This window comes from Narcine bancroftii, chromosome 8, assembly GCF_036971445.1.
Source record: "Narcine bancroftii isolate sNarBan1 chromosome 8, sNarBan1.hap1, whole genome shotgun sequence".
NCBI classification, from domain to species: domain Eukaryota; kingdom Metazoa; phylum Chordata; class Chondrichthyes; order Torpediniformes; family Narcinidae; genus Narcine; species Narcine bancroftii.
Window position 1 is genome coordinate 89,168,104 of NC_091476.1, and position 20,406 is coordinate 89,188,509.

General features: G+C 42.8%; 2 protein-coding genes across 3 annotated transcripts in view; one reads left to right on the forward strand and one right to left on the reverse strand.

Moving 5' to 3' along the window:
• The window catches only part of ilvbl (ilvB (bacterial acetolactate synthase)-like), a 54,184-nt gene extending 48,320 nt beyond the window's left edge, over positions 1-5,864 (forward strand). For both annotated transcript variants that reach the window (XM_069894436.1, XM_069894437.1), the window contains exon 15: positions 2,115-5,864. In XM_069894436.1, the coding sequence (XP_069750537.1) occupies positions 2,115-2,293 (179 nt within the window). In that variant the 3' untranslated portion in view covers positions 2,294-5,864. The remainder of the gene's footprint in view (positions 1-2,114) is intronic.
• Positions 5,865-8,045: 2,181 nt separating this feature from the next.
• The window catches only part of endou (endonuclease, polyU-specific), a 37,635-nt gene continuing 25,274 nt past the window's right edge, over positions 8,046-20,406 (reverse strand). Inside the window, exons 6-9 of the mRNA XM_069894448.1 lie at positions 15,635-15,754; positions 12,649-12,755; positions 10,286-10,428; positions 8,046-8,278 (exon numbers count right to left, since the gene is read on the reverse strand). Coding sequence (XP_069750549.1) covers positions 8,164-8,278; positions 10,286-10,428; positions 12,649-12,755; positions 15,635-15,754 — 485 coding nt within the window. The 3' untranslated portion in view covers positions 8,046-8,163. The remainder of the gene's footprint in view (positions 8,279-10,285; positions 10,429-12,648; positions 12,756-15,634; positions 15,755-20,406) is intronic.

Below are 20,406 nucleotides of genomic sequence, written 5' to 3' on the forward strand. Positions count from 1 at the left end.
CAGGCCTCAATTCCTTTTCTGTGCTACTCCCCCACAGGCTTGAATTCCCTAATATTTCAAACATTTACCTGTAAGTCGCTCTTTAAATTTCAGAGATTCACCATCTTCTGAGAGAAATAGTTCATACACACCTCAGTTTTAAATGACTGCTGTCTTATAACTACGTTCTCTGTTTCAGATTCCCACGATAATAAGTATTACAGCATCTACCTGTCATGCCTTCTGTAATCTTGCCTACTTCAGTAGGCTCACCTTTCAATCAGAATTTATTGTCATGAACAAGTCACAAAATTCTTTGTTTTGCAGCAGCGTCAAAGAGTGAAAACATTCATATAAACCACCTTAGAAAAAAATTAAAATGGAGCACAAGAACTCAAAGTAAGGCAACATCTTTGGTTCATTGATCATGATGGCAGTGGGGAAGAAGCTGCCCTTGTGCTCCTCTTTAGGCTCCTGTACCTTTTTCCTGATGATGGGGGGTCCTTGAGAATAGAGGCTACTTTCTTAAGACACCGCCTCTTATAGATGTCCTCGATGGAGTGAAGACTGGTAGCCGTGATGTTGCAGGCCGAGTTAACAACCCTCTGGAGATTTTTTTCCCGTCCTGAGCTTTGGTGCCTCCGTACCAGATAGTGACTTAACCAGCCAGAATGCTCTCCATGGTATACCTGTAGAAGTTTTCAAGGGTCTTCAATGACGTACCAAATCTCCTCAAACACCTCCCGAAGTATAAACTCTAAACTTCTAGAAATACACATCCAGCATCTAGAGCTATTTAAAATAAAGGCCCATAGGCCTTCCTAACTACCTGCTGCATTGCCTGCTAATTTTTATGATTCATGCACACAGTTTACCTTTGATTTCCCTGGACTGAAGTTCATATTATTACACTTCCCAAATTAAACTCAATTGCCAAGATTTTGCCCATTCACTGAACCTACCTTACTCCTTCAAAGTCTGCATTTCATCATTGCAACATGTCCTCCCATCTAATTTACTGTAATTGATGAACCTGGGTACCTGATGCTCTGCTCTCTCCTGATTAACATAAATAGTAAATAATTGAAAGCCAAGAACTGATTCTTGGGCCAAACCACTAATTGCATCCTTCCAGTCTATGGAAAAGACTCATTTATTCCAACACTCTAGACATGAGTGACTGAAGATGCTGGAATCTGAAGCAAACAACCTGCTGAAGTAATTTTACAGGTTGAGTAGCTTCAGAGGGGGTCAAAAGAATACTTGAGATTCTGATAAACAGTCTTGATGAAGAATTCTGATCCAAAATGTTGACAATTTTTCTTCTCTCACTGATGCTGCTCAACCTGTTGAGTTCCTCCAGGAAATTGTTTCTATTCCAACACTCTGTCTCCTCTCTGTTAACTAATCTTCAGTCCATGCTTATTCAATCCTGCAAATGCCAAGTGCTCTCATGTGGTGCTGTTTATATGGCATCTTGTCAAATGCCTTCTAGAAATCCATATACACAATATATTCAAATTTCCCTCATTCATCTGCTTGTTACATTCTCAAAGAAATCTAGTAAATTTGTCAAAATTTTTATAGACCTGTGTTAATTTTGTTTGATTAATATGGCTTCACCAAATTTCTTCCTTGATCATAGACTCCAGCATCTTGCTGGAGATGGCAGACATCAATTTAAAGACAAAATGTCCTGGTTTTTGTTTCTCTCCTTTGATGAATAAACAAGTCACACATATGTTTTAATAATCCATTGGTATCTTCCTGGAATTTGTTGTATTTTGGAAAAACTTCAGCCAACGGTTTTGCTATTTCGTCGAGATCTGTTGACTTGTCTGCCTTTAGTTTTTCCAAGACCATGTCCTTCATGATAAGGGTTGTCACAAGTTCTTCCATGCAATTTGAAACAATCCCATCTCAAAAGAAGATGGAGCATAATAGATTTGAAAGTGCACGTGAAAAGTAAACATCCATTGTTATGTGTATGTCTAATTTTCAGCACCAGTATGTACAATATTTTTTTTAAAAGCTACCACTTTAAGCATGAATGTAGGAGTTTAGGAAAGTGAATACACAGCAAGTGAAAACTTGTCTGTGCAATTTTGAATCATTGTTTCCTCCTTTCTTCACAGATTACCACACTGTGGCTGAGGGATATGGTGGTAAAGGCTTTTTACTGACGACAGAGAATGAAGAGAAAATGGATGATATAATTAGATCTGCTCAGGAAGAGTGCCGGAATGGGACTCCCACCCTCCTAAATATCCTGATTGGGAAATCAAACTTCAGGGAAGGCTCCATCTCTGTGTAATAAGAAGTTCCATGTGGATCACGGGTTTGATGTTTCACGTGTGCCTTGCCACGATATACTTCTGCCCTGCAGGGTATAAACATATAGAAAATGGAGCAAAACATTTTTTTTAAATCATGTAATAGCATTCAATGCAAAGAGTACTTGATACATAATTGACCACATCAAAGACTAATGACCTACTGGAATCTTGATTTTCTTGAAAAGTAATCATTGTAAATTTTATGGATTTTTAGATTTAATCCCTCTATTAATTTTTCTAAATTCCTATATTGCTGGGAATCTTGTTCCTCAGTCATCAATGGTAGCTCCATTTTCAGTCTTGGGACCTCTGGAAGACCTTTGGCTGGTGGTGCTTCTTTGGTTTGCCAGGAATTGGTGTGGGGATAAAGGAGTGCAATGGTGTCTCCCTTTCAATGCTAATGAAACCCAAGGTGATTCCAGATCCGACATAATTGAAGGCACAGGCCTAAAGTTAGCCATGGATCTATTTTGGTGAGCAAGAAAATCTTCAGATGCTGGAGTCCAGAGCAGTACACAAAAATTTAGCAGCTCTCACAACATCCAAAGGACAGTAAAATTGGTCATATGGGTGTATTTGGATAGCTTGGGATCATGGGCCGGAAGTGCCTGTTACCATGCTATATCTCTCAATTAAAATTAAGTGAGTCCTTTCCCTCCATTCTCTTGAATACATTTTCAAGCATGTATCATTTATAAAAGAAAGGAAAATTGTGATAAAACCATTGCATATTTAAAGCAAATTTCACTGCTTCCTTTACGTACAAATTGAGCCCATCTGTGAAGTGGAGAAATAACACCTTCAGTTCAGTCTATACCTTCTGCAACCAGACAGTATTAATATTGACTTTTTCAAATTCTGTTAACCTCTTCCCATCCACCAGACTCATGCAATGTATCTACATTAGCAGTAAGACATTTCAACCTTTTTTTGTGTACGCCAGGTGCTTATGTCAAACCCGACCATGGATGTTTGATCAGCTCCAACACACAACTGGTAGAATCTTGGTTATTTTGATTACACAGCCTCCAAGTCGTCTTTCAATTCTTTTCCCCAATAATTTACTGCCAAATTTGAATAGACTCTGCTCTACAATTGAGGATGCACAGATCTCTGGTTGAGATTTCCAAAGATCAAGATTTTGATGATGAAGAAACTTCCCTTCCTCTTAGTCCTAAATAGCCTCTACTTTCTCTTAAGATGATTCCTCTAATTTGAACTCTTCAAATGGGGGAACCATTTCTTGGAATCATGAAATTGCCTTAAAGTGTTATGGGTTTGCTCTCGCTAAAACCTTGTACAATTGCAGGAATGTTTCCAAATATAGTACTTACTTTCTCATTACATAATAATAAAGGCTTATGTAGCATTAGCCCTCTGAGCTGCTAATGTTCCTACATTTTGACTGTGTACAAGGACAACCAAATCTATTAGAACACTAATATTTTTCACCATTTTTAATATTTATGCCCTATCATCTCTTGGTCCATGAACTTGATTTATCCATGTATTGTTTCACAGGCTCTGTGCCCCTTTCCTTCTCCATCCAACTTTTAGAACAATTTATTAAGCTGATCACATACAAATGACCTAATCTTTTAGATGAAAGTGGTTGTGGGGATTTAAACGTATAATTTATAGGAAGGTATTGCATAGAGTAACATTGGAATGTTGGAGTTTATATGCACACTTCCTTACATTAACATGATTTGATAATGTTAGAGTGTATGGAATTTTGTAGCAGAGAATGTAAGAGCAGAGAAGTTATGCTCAAATTAGATCACCTTGCCACAGTACAGATAAGATACAAGAAGGGCGGTACGGTTGGTGTATCAATTGGCGCAACGCCTTTACAGCGCCAGCGATCAGGACTGGACCTGGGTTCGAATCCTGCACTGTCTGTAAGGAGTTTGAACATTCTCCCCATATCTGCGTGGGTTTTATTCAGGGGCTCTTCCCACCCTTCAAATAAAAAGTACCGGGGTGTAGGTTAATGGGGTGTAATATGGGCAGCACAGGCTCGTAGAGCAGAATTGGCCTGTTACAGTGCTGTATGTCTAATTTAAAATATGATTGTATAGCAGAAGGCTTTGGAAGAGTTTAAGATGAAATTCAAATGTGGTACATTTGAGGGGCCTGGAGAGAGTAAATAAGATCTCGTTCCCCTTATCTGAGTTGATGTAATTTTTCGTTATTGATAAAAGGATTTGAGAGGTGATGAGGAGAGGTTATGCTCCCCCAAATGGGTGGAGGGGGGGGGGGGGGGGGGTCTGAAACTTGCTGCCTGAAAGGATAGTAGAGGCAAAAATTACTATTTAAAACGTGCCTGGATATGAGCAGTCACCTGACAACGAGCTTCTACTATTGAGTGTTGGACTGGATGAATGTTTTTTTTGACCAACAAGAACAATGCTTCATAAGCTGGACAATTTCTGTGAATAATGCTTTGGTTCTAGATGCCAACAGCCTTTTTCTTTATTTTGTCGAACTGGATGGATGGCCAAACAGTTTTAACATTTTAAGTGCTCAAATAGCAGAATATATTTTAATGCAACATTTCTTGTATAGGAACAATCCTGAGCATAAGTTGCATAAATCAGTTCTTGCTAAAGGATCCCATATCTTTTCTAATGTTTCTAAGTTCACAGGCCATGCTAATTAAATATAATGACAACATTTAAAGGCTTCAAATATTCATTATCAGTTTATGATAACAGGTTTCTGATTACTGAACTTTTCATTTGACTGGGGAGTAGTTGATTTTCACATTTGAAATCAATCTTTATGATGGAGATGAAGTTTCGGTCATTAAAGTTTCTTAGTGGAGGTGATGACACTGGATTGGTCATTTACACATCATTGAGTAGTTTAATTATTAACATAATGCAGTTAGATGAAGGTCGGCACAGAGTTGCTGGTTTAACTAAAAAAAATGGACTAAATCCCAGACTGGCTTTTTTACTTCAGTTACCAGCCTCTGAAGAAGGGATGAGGGAGTTCTCCTTTGGCCTCGGATTTCCACCACTAGTGGCTGCCCTCCTGCTCCGAGGGAAAGAGGTCCATTGGACTCGTCCTCCCTTAATCTAACGAGATTTCCTTGATCCTTGTTTCAGGTGAAACCACCTTTCTCTCGACACCCCTTGCAACAACAGTTGTTTTTCCCCCTCCAGATTCCCCAGAAGTACTTGGCATCCAAACAGGCTTTGTGACTACAATAACTTGTCCTGGCAAGACCTGGTTTTCCTCAAGATAACCGAAGTAAAGCTTTGCTTCTTTCATGAACTGTATTAGTTACCTGTCGACAGAGATAGATATGCTTGCTTCCAAGTGCAACAAATGCACAAAGAACCAAGATTCATGAATACATGGATTATTTTTTAATCTAATCAGTTGGCTGAAATGAGGTGTCTTTAAAAAAAAATTCCTGCATAGAATCAATAATAGGTAACTGTGAGCAGAATTGTTCTACCTCCATTTAATTGTGAATGTTTTATTACTGTACCTTTACTGTATATTAAAATAGATTAAATAAATCTGTGCAACCCATAATTTTCACTTGAAACTCCTGTCACTTACAGAATAACATGACATTATGTTCATCAAAATATCATCTCTGCAGATAGATACATAATTTTAAATTGGGATACAGTTTGTTGGTGCGCCATCCACATCAAGTTCAGCGTAACTCTAACATTTCTGAATAAGAAGACAGTGGGTTTAAGCATCCAAAGAGCTGGCTGGCACTGCAACATAAAATCTACTCCATCTCTTGGATGAAAGTTTGGTGAGTTTTCACAAGATCCCAAGGCACTATTCTTCAGGACAGCAAGCAGTCTCCCAATGATCTTTTGGTCATTAATATGCTTAATTAACTGGCTTTCCTACTTATCAGCACCAATTAAGGTACTGGCACATAAAAAAGGTGTGAAAAATACTAAATGAATGGAGGCTGCCTACAAGCGTGGAGGGAAAACTTCAAACTTCCCTTTCATAGAGCAGTCCTAAAAGGCTGCTCCAGCATTGCATTTATATTGAGTGGCACCTCGTAACGCCCTCCGAATCCGAAGGAGGCTGGGCGCCACCCATCATAAATATGCTGCAGAGCAATGAATGTCGCCCTTACCCATTATCCCCCACGCAGCTGGAACTGCTCTGTTTCCCACAACAGTTCCAGCTGCATGGGCGATTATGGGTAGGGACGACGGCCATTGCTCTGCCGCGTTTTGAGCCATAGAGAGCAGCCCCGAAGGCCAAAGCAGCCTGGTGTGGCTGTCACAGCCTGCACCGGCCGCTCCTAATGGCCCCCGCTGCCCCTTGTCCACCGCCCCTGCTTTGAGGGGGTCGTGGAGGGAGAGTGGGGAGATGGGTCGTGGACTGACTGCATCATCAGCCTGCCCCTAAGCAGTCGCTTGCAGCGGCTGTACATTCAGGTCAGGTGGCAGAGCGCTGCGCTCTGCTGATTATCCTTGTAGCAGGCCACAGCGCATTCAGAAAGGTGAGTCGGTGTACGGGTGGAGAATCTCTGCCTTTACAGTCAAACATTTTCCTTCCTTGAAAGGGCCTACCTTGAAATGTCCACCCATCAATCTCATTCTTGCCTTCTATTGCCACATCTGCTGAGTATTCTAAACAGGCCAACATGTTTGGTGTAGCGGGCGACATGGTGTAGTGGTTAGCGCAGTGCCTTTACAGCACTAGCGATTGGGACCAGGGATCAATACCCAAGCTGTCTGTAAAGAGTTTGTATGTTCTCCCCATGTTTGTGTGAGTCTTCCCGGGGATCCTGTTTCCTCCCACCATCCAAAAAGTACCAAGTGTTGTAGGTTAATTAGGTGTAAATTGGACAGCACAGGTTCTTGGGCTGAAATAGCCTGTTACTGTGCTGTATGTCTAAAAAAACGATTCCTTGTAGTCTAGTTCTGTTTAATATATTAGCCAGTTACCTGTGACCCTATGAAAGTTAAAATATGAATAATTGCATTCCAATTGGTGGAAAATATAAAGTATAGGTGGCCATTAGTTTCCAATGCTTTGATTTGCCGAGAGTGTTTTGTGGAAATGAAGTTTTGTCTGTCTGTTGGTGAAACGGTAAGAGGAGCTGCAGACGATGTGAACCACTTACTGGTGGTACACATATATTTTGCACTTTTTTTGTGTCTGTCTTGGAATTCCCGAGCCAAAGATACTGTGGGTATACTTAACCAGAAGGGCTGCAACTGTTCTCTGCTGCCTTCACATGATGGATTGGGGGTGGACAATGAAGGCTGGCATTGCTCACAATGCCCAATGCCTCTCAAAAAAAATTAATGAAAGAAATCCCTTTCTAAAATCCCATTTTGGTTTTGCAGCTGGGCATTTACACACTGGGCAAAAATATTTTGGTTACCATTTGTGTTATCTACTATTCTCATTCTCTCGGCCAGGCTTTCCACTTTATTGCCCTCTTAACTCATTACCCTGTGTTTTGCTTCAAACATTGTCACTACTGGCCTCTCCATTCATTACAGTTTGTTCCTGTCAATCTTTGGTCCTGTATCCTAGCTGGGCCCTTTCTTATTCCATTGAGCTAGACTCTCCAGTTCCACTTTACGATCTTCACATTGAACAGCGGAGTAAAGGGGTGAGTAATCCTATGAATTCTCCGGATTGGGAGGAGCACAAGTGCAAAGCAACCAAGAGTATCCTTTATTTTGGAGAAAATAATCTAAACTGATCAATTATAAACAGAGATGATGCAAATCAGTTTTATTTCACATCTAGTTGTCTTGGAAGCACAATACTGCCTCTCATAATCATCGGAAAGGCAAATGCTTCCCGCATGGAGTTACAGAAATGACCGCTGGTTTTCTCAAGGTGTTAGTGGGAATGACGATGCCACGTACTTCTTGCCATTTCCATAGGTGGACTTAGTCCAGGTGTAGGTCTGAATATTCATGGTGTTCCCACCAAGGCTCACCGTGCATCTGCAGAAGAAAGAAAACACATCATTGCTGAATTGTGCTGCCCTGATGAGCACCCCTGGTTTCAGCCTCGCAGTAAGACCTAGGTCACCATGAGGTTATTTCAGTGCCAATCATAGGGCCCAGAAGTGGTGCTAATTGGAGTGCAGCTAACTGGATATAATGTAGGAACATCATTACAGTGTCAGCCTGATTATAGAATTAAAACTAGCTTCAAGATTGAAAAGCTAGTTCTTTTTCTAGCAGGCCTTTTGCCCATTGAAAGCAAACAAGGTGAACTTCAGAAACAACGCACACTGGGTCTGACCTATCAGTCTATGGTCTCTCACTCTTAAAATAAGGTCCAAAACAAGCTTGAGGAACTGCACCTTAGCTTCCAGTTAGAGCATGTTGCAGCCATCTGAACTCTACAACTTGAGGGAACTTAATTGCTGACTGTATCAGTAACCCATCTATGATATTGGCTGTTTGTTTGAAGTTCCCTCCCACCTTTTTTTTATCCTCTGTGGAAGAAGAGGACATGCCTGGAGTGTCTTAGTGCTTGGCATTTTCCAATTCCACATTCTATTGTTCATGTTCCTTTGTCACTGTTCTCACTCTCCAACTGCTCCCATTCATTCACTGACCAGATGACCTCATTTACAGCTTATCTTATTGTTGTTCCCCCCCCCCCCCTCCGGTTTGATCCCTATCAGAGACCTTACCCTCCAACCTCCCTGCATCAGTCTCCTTCCCAGTTATCACAAGGCTGAACATGACATGGGGTTCTGGTTTATTTTTCTGATGGGGCGAATTGAACACCCTTCTCAGAAGTAGGCAAATAGAATCACATAACACCAGTGGAGGCTCTTGTTCACATATTGGCTCTTTGTAAATCCAATTTAAAAAAAAGTCCTAGTTCATATTCACAGAGTCATGGGTATTTCTTCTTGCAAATATTTATCCATTTCCCTGTTTAAGGTGATTGTTGAATACATCAACAACAAGCACTCAGGAGCTCCCCAAGAACTCTCCCTGCATCAAAGTTATTTCTGCCTCACTTCTTTAAGTGTTCTTTCATTTGATAACTACTCTCTGTCAGTGGAACCAATTTATTTAACCCACCTCCATAAATAAAAGCCACCCCACCTTTTTTTTTTTTTAATTTTTTTTTTCACACCATAAATCACAATAGCCATGATATACACTTTTTCTTTTCCACACATTTACAGTGACTTTTTCTCCCTCCCCCCTCCCTCCTCCCAAGCCACCCCCCCACCCCCCCCCCCTCTCATCCATTTTAGGTATACAATCTAGGTTGCATTAATTCAGTTAGACAATGTTGTCATTCAACAAAAATACACCAGAAATTCTACTGAGTCCATTCTTTTCTTTTCTTCTCCTTCCATCAACTTAGGTAATGTTTGTTCCCGGTAGGTTTTCGCTATTGTATTTAATGTAAGGCTCCCATACTTGTTCGAATATTTCAATATTATTTCTTAAACTATATGTTATTTTTTCTAATGGAATACATTTATTCATTTCTATATACCATTGTTGTATTTTCAAATTATCTTCCAATTTCCAGGTTGACATACCCACCTTTTATGTTGATGCATACCATAGAACTTTACAGCTCAGAAAACAGGTCCTTCAGCCCTTCTAGTCTGTATATTCTGCCTTGTCCCACCGACCTGCACCCAGTCAATAATCCATACCCTCAATGTTCTCCCTAAACTTTTCCCCTTTCACCCTTAACCTACGTCCACTGGTTTGTAGCTCACATAATCTTGCATTTTCTTTATCTATACCCATTATAATGTTGTATACCACTATCAAATCTCCCCTCATTCTTCTACACTCCTGGGAACAAAGTCCTAACCTGTAACTCAGTTTCTCAAGTTCAGGCTATATACTACTAAATCTTCTCTACACACCTTCAACTTTATTGATATCTTTCCTGAGTTAGGTGACCAAAACTGCACACAGTGAATCACGGAGAAGCAATAGGAATTGATAAATAACACTTACGATTTGTTAGGTTTTGCAATGAAGCAAAGAGTATAAATGGCAAAATCAAACTCAGGACTGGAGCCAATGAATTCTGAGCCCACTTCTTTGAAGTATCCATTCCAGTTAAACTGCATTGCCAAAACCTCAGGATAGTTGGTCCACTGTGGATATAGGGTAAACTGTCAAACCACTGAACCCTTGAGAAAATGAAAAAGGTAAAATCTGTGCACCAATTCCAGTCCCCAAAACTCTTTGTGATCCTTAAAATGGATCAACTCTGTGAGCATATTTCATCTTCTGCTCAAAGCCCTATCACTTCTTAGCCCTTCCCCAGCACCTTCTTCCACTTGACATGGTTGATATCTCCCCTTCTCACTTTAGTCTCGAAGGGTCCTGGCCTAGAGCTATGATTGACCATTTCTACCCATGAATGCTCACTGACCCACTGAGTTCCTCCAACAGCCCATTGACTACTTTCAATGAGAAAGAATTCAACAAGAAATTGAGATTAGACATTTCCATCCAAAATGCCAGAAAAGATTGGTTCACACAATGACCCAGCCAGCAAATTTGCATCAAACTATTCAGCCCAACAATATCATATCTCACTCTCTCACTCAATCCTACTCCCCCACTCACTTCCCCATGACCAATTTCATGTCCATCAACTATGCCATAATTTCTCTTAACACCCATGTACCTGCACCTGGTAATTTGCATTTGTCAACCAACATGGCAACTAAATGTCTTATTGAGATGGGAGGAAACTGTGCAGTCACGAGGAGAATATGCGAACTCCACAGCAACACCAGAGGCCGGGATTGAACTCAGGTGGTCAGCTGTGAGGCCAAATGTAGCACCTCTTGTATTGTCCACAACCTTGACCAAACAGCCCTGTTCAGTGCCCAATCAGAAAACAAGAAGTAAAAAGAGATCCGTCAGTACCAAGAGGATGGAGAAATGTTGCTTCCCAGAAATGGAGAAGAGTGACCCCAGAAAAGGAAAAGTAATAACACCAAGGAAAAGTGGAATATTGAAGGGTGCAATTATGTAAAATTAGTGCCAGGAAAGAACACTCAGGAAAGGGGAATAAAAGTGATATCTGTTCTGTGGAAAGGGAGCATCAGCACCTAGAAAGAGGGAAATATGGACAGAAGAATGCCAACACCTGGGAAAATGTGAATGATAATATTTGAGATAAAGATTGATCTTATTACTGAAGGAAAAGATGACAACAGTACATGGGAATGGAAGAATATCAACCGTTAGATCAAGGATCAGCACTTAAGAGTCCCTGAGAAAGGAGCAGTGCCATCATCTAAGAATGTGGGAACGTCATCAATGGGAAAGAAGGAATATTGACTCCTAGGGAGGGAATCAATTACTTCTGAGATAAAGGAAGGATAGCAGTTCTCAGTAAATATGGAAAAATTACCAAGAAAAATTTTCAAGAGCCACATGTCTTTCCCTTCTGTTGGATGGACACATACATACTTCAAATGTCCTTCCCAAACTTCCTTGCCCCAATGGCTTGGTCTCTCACCCTTTTCTATTTCATTTGTGGTTTTCATCATTTCTTTCTGATCTAGAGACTCACCCAAATGTATTCAAGCACATGCAAACTTGAGGCCCTTGTCTGTTGAAGGCACAGTCACCAGTATTGGGGTGAAGGTAAGAAAAAAAGGAATGTATGGGATTCCATAATTGAAATAGTTCAGACATCAGCGAGTTCGTTAGGCTAAAGGGCTTAACATCTGGAGACCGTTATGAGGAGAAATTAGAACATCAAATGAGAACTCAATAATTTAGTGACAATGGACAACTTGGACTTGATACCAGGAAGAATATTGGAGAATAAGGAGATTATTGAGTGGTCAATGAAACACCAGAATGTTCAGATGTAGGGGTAATAAAGGGATGGGTCAGGATTTCACCAGTAAATGAGGTGGAGGCAGAGGTAGGAAATGTAAGTGGACTTGTGGTTCAGGAGCCCCTCCACCATCAGACTCCTCAACAATAAACTCAATAATAGAGACTCCTTTAAGGCCTTTTACTTTGTACATTATTTATTTTCTGCATTGCTCTGCCAGTTGTTCAGAGTTCTCTCTTTTGTATTCGTATCTTTTCATGAGTACAGGTTTTTTTTTTACACTATTGTTAAGTGGTAATTCTGCCTGGCCCTCAGGATAAAGAATCTCAGGGTTGTATGTGATGTCATTCGTGAACTCTGACAATAAATCTGAACTTGGACATATAATGCCTTTTATGCTCATCTCAGGTCAAACATAAACTACAGGGCACCTCAAGAGCACTTTAGCTTTGCACATCTTCATACCTGACCCAACACCTCATCTCATGCCAACTTCCTATTCAGCACTTACCGCTCCTTTGTAGTTGTAACTGTAATAATTCAGCTCATTGTTTTTTTCTGCAAGGTAAAACCGCACCCAGTTGTGGAATCCAGACACTTTCCCTCGCTTCACTTCGCCTGTTCCCAAAAGCAATTTGGATCAAATTAATTCACGGTCAACCACTACCTAAAGCAAGAGAACCAAAACCAGATGTGAACGTCACTGGGCTTTTGATTGTCTGAAGGGCTGGAGCAGGAGCAGGAATCGGAGCAGTCATCATTAATCTGTCTGCATCAATATTGACTTCACCAATAACAGTGGAATTGAAATTACAGTTGAAATGTGAAGGTGAAAGTGTAATGTTGAAAAAGTGACTGAATTTAAAGGCAAATGTGTGACAAAACCACAGGAGATGACCCTACAGCGAAGGTGACCACGGCATGGACCAGTGAGGGGCTCAGCGCCTGAAGGACCCACACAGCCTGCAGTGACTTATGACCAAAGGACCCGTATGGGCTGCTAGAGACTTGCTCATGGGAAGCAGGGATTCAAGAGCATGCTGAGGGCAAGGAGGATTCCCGAAGGGCTTCGAGCGCTGAAAGCTTCCTGATCATGTCGGAGATTTAGAACTGGAGCTCGGGTGGCTAACAAGTTGTAAACAAGTAGATATATTGCCGACGATTCAGGCTTGAGCCCTATTTCAAGGAAAAATCAGAAAAGACAGAACATATCAGAATTCAAACCATGGGGGAGGAATCCAGACCCACAAAAGGTGTAATTGAATGTGATAAGGGACTAGGTGGAATTTATCACGTCTATGTGAAAGGAGACAGGGAATGAAGAGAGCAGAGGGGTTGGTGGGGTGGGGGGTAAGCGGAGGCTATTTCGGTGGGACAGGAGCACAAGGACACGATGGACAATTGGGTTTGTGGATCTATTTCTTTCTGGTCAATAGAACCAACCAGTCCCCCTCCACCATCACCCTCCTCTGGCTGGCAGAACTTGTCCTCACCCTCAATCATTTCTCCTTTAACTCATCCCACTTTCTCCAAGTTAAAGGGGTGGCTGTGGCTACCTGCATGGACCACAGCTATGCCTGCCTTGTTGTTGGCTATGTGGAGCAATCCATTCTACAAGCTGTCACAGGCAAGGCCCCTCAACTCTTCCTCCACTACATTGATGACTACTTTGGTGCTGCCTCATGTACATATGATGAGCTCGTTGACTTCATCCACTTTGCTGCCAACTTCCACCTTGAACTGAAATTCACTTGGTCCATCTCTAGCAACACTCTCCCTTTCCTCGATCTCTCTGACTCCATTTCAGGAGACAAACTCAACAGACTTTATTTTATAAACCCACCAACTCCCACACCTATCTCTTCCCACCCTGTCCCCTGTAAGGATTCCATTCCATTCTCTTAATTCCTCTGACTTCATTTCATCTGAACCCAGGATGAGGACCTCCATGTCAGAAATGTCCTCCTTCTTCACCAACATGGCTTTCCCTTTACCACCATCAACTCGACACTCACCTGCATATCCTCCATTACCCACACATCTGGCCTAGCCCCCTCTGCCCCTATGTACAACAAGGACTAGTCTCCACATCCAACACATCCTCCTCCTACTACACCTACTACATGATCCCATCTCTAGACACATATTCTGCTTCCTCCCCTTTCCACCTTCCACAGGGATCACTCCCTCCAATCATCCCTTTGGGGCCTACTCCTGTAGATGCTCCACTTGCACCCACACCTCCTCCCTCAGCGCCATTCAGGGCCACAAATAGGCCTTCCAAGTGAAGCAACATTTCACTTGTGAATCTACAGGGGTTGTCTGCTGCATCCAGCACGCCCACTGTTGTCTCCTCTACATCGGAGGGACTGGACGCAGACTGGGAGATCACTTTGTTGAGCAACTTGACTCTGCTGCTGTAGCGTGGATCTCCCAGAGACCACCCATTTCAGCTCCCCATCCCATTCCCTTTCTGACATGTCTGTCCATGGTCTCATGCACTGCCAGACTGAGACCACCTGTAAATTAGAGGAACAACACCCTCCAACCAGGTGGCATTAATATTGACTTCTCTGGCTTTCGTTAAACCCCCCACTCTCACCCGCTTCTCTCCCCCCCCTCCCTGTCGTCTCTCCATTCCCTGTCTCATTTTGTGCAGACATGATAAATTCCACCCAGACCCTTATCACGTCCAATTAACACCTTCTGTTGGCCTGGATTCCTCCCCCATTGTTTGAATTCTGATATCTCCTGCTTCTGTCTTTTCTGATTTTTCCTTGAAGAAGGGCTCAGGCCTGAAACGTCGGCAATATATCTTTGTCTCCTATAGATGCTGAAAAGACCGGCTGAGTTCCTCCAGCATTTTCATGAGTTTACTGCAATCACACTGTTTGCAGCCTATTGTGTTTCACTCTTGCCAACAAGTAGGACGGGGAATGTGTGACTGAAGAGGTTGCAGAAGCACAAGAGGCAAAGCTGTCAACACTCAGTGACTCCTAAGGGACTCTCTTTTACTTCCTTTTCTCTTGCTGTAATGGGTACCGGGCAATACGAATGGCTGCCCTTTGTCTACCTTATGCCAGGCTAAAGGAAATTTTGTGTAATATTACATTGTCTGTTTTATTACACGTCAATAAATTAATCTTTTAAAAAGCTAGAGATGTGGTGGTGAATGTGGAACAGTGAACCTGTAATGGAGAAGGCGCAGTGATGAACATATGACGGAGAATGTACATTGCGCAAGTGAAGGTTTTAAAATTAAAGATTAATGCTGGGCATTATCATACAAGAAGAGGTGAGCAAGGACATGACTCAGAATATAACTAGTGAATGGAAGGGCAACCGCAGGCCTGGTTCTGGTGACAAGACACCGTCGGTTTTCTTAAACAAGATCCAGATGTTCCAGGTTCTTGCAATAGACGTTTTTTCTACAGTCAACATCATAGATTTTCCTGGTCATGAACATTTTGCCACAGGGTTCTAGTATCATGACACACCTGAGAAAACATGCTCAAATCCACTGGAATCTAGAATATCTATATCTCTGGCTCTGGAGTAGAGGCCAAACCACATCATCTTCAGGTCTTTTTCGAACTCTGTGACTGAATTGTACAGGTCTGTGAACAGGAAGAAAAAGATCGCATGAAACTCAAAGCTTCAAGATGTATGGATGTGACCGCACGTGTGTGTGAGATGTCTTGTGTTTGACTAGTGTTACAAGCCCAGAGGACCCCAAAACCCAGCAGCAATAGATATTCACCAAGACAAAGGGTTACTGAAACAAAACTTGCTTTTAATTATCCTTAAACATGAAAACAGAATCAAACTTTAACTTATCTCTACACTTAACTAACCCAAATTAGACCCCTTCTAATTCTAAGTGCACATGTATGTAATGTGTGTAAATTTAAGAAAAGTTCTTTGGTTCACAGTTCAATCTCACTTCTCATTCTTCCAAGTTCACTGGTTGCAGGCAATTCTTATACTGTGCACAGAATTTAACATTGATAAAGTTCACCAGGCTTTGATGCTTGAAAGGTAAATGGTTGCCTCTCAGGAAGGTTCTTGTCAGTTTTCAGAGAGAGATTTGTTGTTCCTTTTTAATCAGCCACTTCATTGTCTTGCTGACAAAACTTGCCCCCTTCAGGGTTCTCCAGATTATAACCTCTTTATTTCAGGTCACCACAGAGTTCTTTTTGTTTCTCTTAATCCAAGTGAAACATTAGATAGCTAGTCCTCTCCTCTTGCATGAACCACAAAGGCTTTAACCAGGCCATCTTCCAAATAAGGCTTTCCACAAGCTTGCCATCTTGTCCTGTTCCGGTCCCAGCTACTTCTACTGGCTGTAACACTGTAGAAGTGATCTCTGTCTCTCCCTCAGAGAAAGTGTGTTTGACTCTCTCTGCTTGCAAAACCACATGATCCTCTTAGAACAACAAGTTCTCTTCCAGACAATCTGCAGCTCCAACAAGATCTTTCATCTTTTACCTTTTGTAAACAACAATCCATTAGTGAAGTCGTCTCTTGAGCACTCTTCAAAGCTCTTGCAAAAACTGTGGAGCCGATATGTCTCGCATTTGGCTGAGCTACAGTATTTTAAATAAGATCTGTATGTGACCTACTATAACAAACCTTTCCCAATTTATCTCCCCAAAACATATCTATATACTCTGTCACACTAGTACATGTCAATGTCCATGTGGAGCATTGCATGTGATGATGTACATGAGAATAATATGTTTTTATAATGGAATGTGCATAAATTATGGTGGGCTTGTAACAGTATACATGAACTAACATATCAAAGTGTGGGAATGGGTGCATAAAACTTTGAGAGCATCCATACAAAGGTGACTGTGAGAGAGCGAGCGTGTGTATGTAAGAGAGCGTGTGCACATCATGCAGCCTCTGGAGAACGAGAACCCAACCTTCCCATTGGAACAGTTCAGGTAATGGAAAATCCCTGCCTCAATATCTGGGATGAGGAACTGCTCTCATGAAATTTAGGTGAGAAGTAAATAACTAAACATAGGGTTAAATTATTTCAACTCTTGAAATTTTTTTATTTTTCACACTATGAACCATACTGACCAAAATACAGACAAACATTTCCCACTTGGATATACACAGTGTCATTTTCTCCCCTTTCTTCCTCCTCCCTTCCCTCCCTCCTTCACCCCCCCCCTCCCCACTCACTCAACGTTCAACCTATATGATACATTAAACAATGTCATCACACAATGAAAATAAACAAGAAATTTGTGTCTTCTGCTTTTACACACTGGGTCATTTCTTGATGTATGCAAGGATGATGCGACTTGGCATTATGCACCGTCTTAATACAGACCGTTTTCTATGAAGTGGTGTCTTAGCAAAGCAGCCTCTCTCCTCAAAGACTCCCCACCACCCTCTTCACTCTGCTACCACCAGGATAAAGGTACAGGAGCCTGAAGACGAGCCCTCAGCGGCACAAGGACAGCTTCTTCCCCGCTGCTATCAGATTTCTGAATGGACAATGAACCACATACACGGCCTCACTTGGACATTTTGTTTTTCTTGCACTATTTTTATTTATTTTGTGATACTGCTGTAAAACAATAAATTTCATGACGCATGGGTTACATGGAGTGAAAACATCTGGTTGGTGAAAGATCATCTTTATAAAATATGCATCTTGTATAACCTTCTTATGAACTTTCACCCTTGATATATTGCATACATTGATATCCCTTGCATACAGTACCTAATCCACTTATTGCATATTTTGAGTATATCATCTATTCATATACTTTAAATCTACTATTTTTACATAACAATGATCCAGCTAAAGACAACGTCGTGGCGGATGCTCGATCCAGGCCAACCAGCCAAGCATTGGCACAGGGGATCAATTACTCAGGGCTAGCAGAGGCACAACAAGGAAACGAGGAAGATACACAGCTACAGGACCGCAATCTCAGGCCTGCAGCTGTAGGACGTACCCTAGGGTCCAGGTGATACAGCCATGGTCCATCCCCGCCCCATCGTCCCGGCAGCCTGGAGATGATGTGTATATGACTCCATGGATGGCCCCGTGCACCACCCCCCCCCCCATCCGAAACAAGTCCGCATGATATCCAATCAGTTCATGTGGCATGGCCTCAAAAAGACAAATCAGTGACTGCGGGAGGACATGCACTCAATGTCAGACAGCCAGAGTCCAGAGGCATACGAAAGCTCCCCCACAGCAGTTCCAACCCACAGATTTGACCACATCCATATTGACAGGACCCCTGCATGTATCACAGGGAGCATGGTACCTCTTCACCATGGTGGACCGTTTCATCAGATGGCCAGAGGCAGTTCCCTCTCACAGACACTACCACCGAATCCTGCGCCAGGGCCCTAGTCACAGTTTGGGTAGCACGTTTCGGCATCCCAGCCAACATCACATCGGACAGGGGGGCCCAGTTCACATCAAGCCTGTGGGCCGCTGTAGCCAGCTTGTTGGGGACCCAGCTGCATCACATCACAGCCCATCACCCGCAATCAAACGGCCTGACGGAGCACTTCCACAAACACTTGAAATTGGCACTTATGGTCAGGCTGAAAGGCCCAAACTGGGTGGGCGAGCTTCCCTGGGTGCTACTTGGGATCCGCACAGCTCCCAAAGAAGACCTGCAAGCTTCTTCAGCTGAATTGTTCTACTGAAACCCCCTGGAAGTCCTTGGCATATTCCTACCTGCCCCAAGGGGGCAAGAAGCAGACATCGCGGCAGCCCTGAGCACCTGTTCCAACCTCCTGACACAGACAAACACCAACCTCCGTTCCAGACAAAAGACTGTGAGTATGTCTTTGTCAGGAGGGGCTCACACCAGCCACCGCTGCAGCAGCCACATGAAGGGTCGCTGAGAGTAGTAAAAAACAATGGGTCTACTACTTTTGTGTTGGACGTGGGGGTTAAAGAGGAGGTGTTCACGATTGACCGATTAAAGCCGGCATGCGTGGACTTAGTGTAAGCGCCCACGTGTAGAGGCAAGCTGCCCAAACAGAAGAAAGTCCAGACTTTGGGTTGTGGGGGGTGGGGGGGTGGTGCCGAGATCACCGGTTCTGTTGCGGGGGGAGGGGGGGAGTAGGAAGGTTGTATGGTGACTAACCTGTTTGGTGTTCAGGTGAACCGGCTCCGATTGTAATGCGTGCATGGTCGAAGCAGCCTACACCAAGAATGGCGCTGGGCGTCTTCCCTTTTCCTTCAAGGAAAGGGCCTGCACACAGGAAGTAGGAATAGCTGCCAGTTAGCGACGCAACTTCTGGTTCTCAGCAGCGGGAACAGGGAGGGCCTTTAAAACACTCAGTGAGCAAACAATAACGGAGCGGGTTTTGGAAGGAACCTGTCGACTGTCGGTCTCATTATTCGCTCAGTAGTGTGAATGCTACACATGAATATATTCAGTGCTCCATTTATATTGGGTGCAAACCATTCATCCTATGTTAGGAAATTCTACATGTTTATCATACATCACATTTTCTATATTGTGTGCATACTGTGCATATTCTTCTTCTTTGGCTTGGCTTCGCGGACGAAGATTTATGGAGGGGTTTGTCCACGTCTGCTGCAGGCTCGTTGGTGACTGACAAGTCCGATGCGGGACAGGCAGGCATGGTTGCAGCAGTTGCAAGGGAAAATTGGTGGGTTGGGGTTGGGTGTTGGGTTTTTCCTCCTTTGTCTTTTGTCAGTGAGATGGGCTCTGTGGTCTTCTTCAAAGGAGGTTGCTGCCCACCGAACTGTGAGGCGCCAAGATGCACGATTGGAGGCGATATCAGCCCACTGGTGGTGGTCAATGTGGCAGGCACCAAGAGATTTCTTTAAACAGTCCTTGTACCTCTTCTTTGGTGCCATATAACATGATCTTGGGAAGGCGATAGTCCTCCATTCTGGAGACGTGACCCACCCAGCGCAGTTGGGTCTTCAGCAACGTGGATTCGATGCTTGCGGACTCTGCCAGCTCGAGTACTTCGATGTTGGTGATGAAGTCATTCCAATGAATGTTGAGGATGGAGCGGAGACAGCGCTGATGGAAGCGTTCTAGGAGCCGTAGGTGATGCCGGTAGAGGACCCATGATTCAGAGCTGAACAGGAATGTGGGTATGACAACGGCTCTGTACACGCTGATCTTTGTGTGTTTCTTTAGGTGGTTGTTTTTCCGGACTCTTTTGTGTAGTCTTCCAAAGTCGCTATTTGCCTTGGCGAGTCTGTTGTCTATCTCTTTGTCGATCCTTGCATCAGATG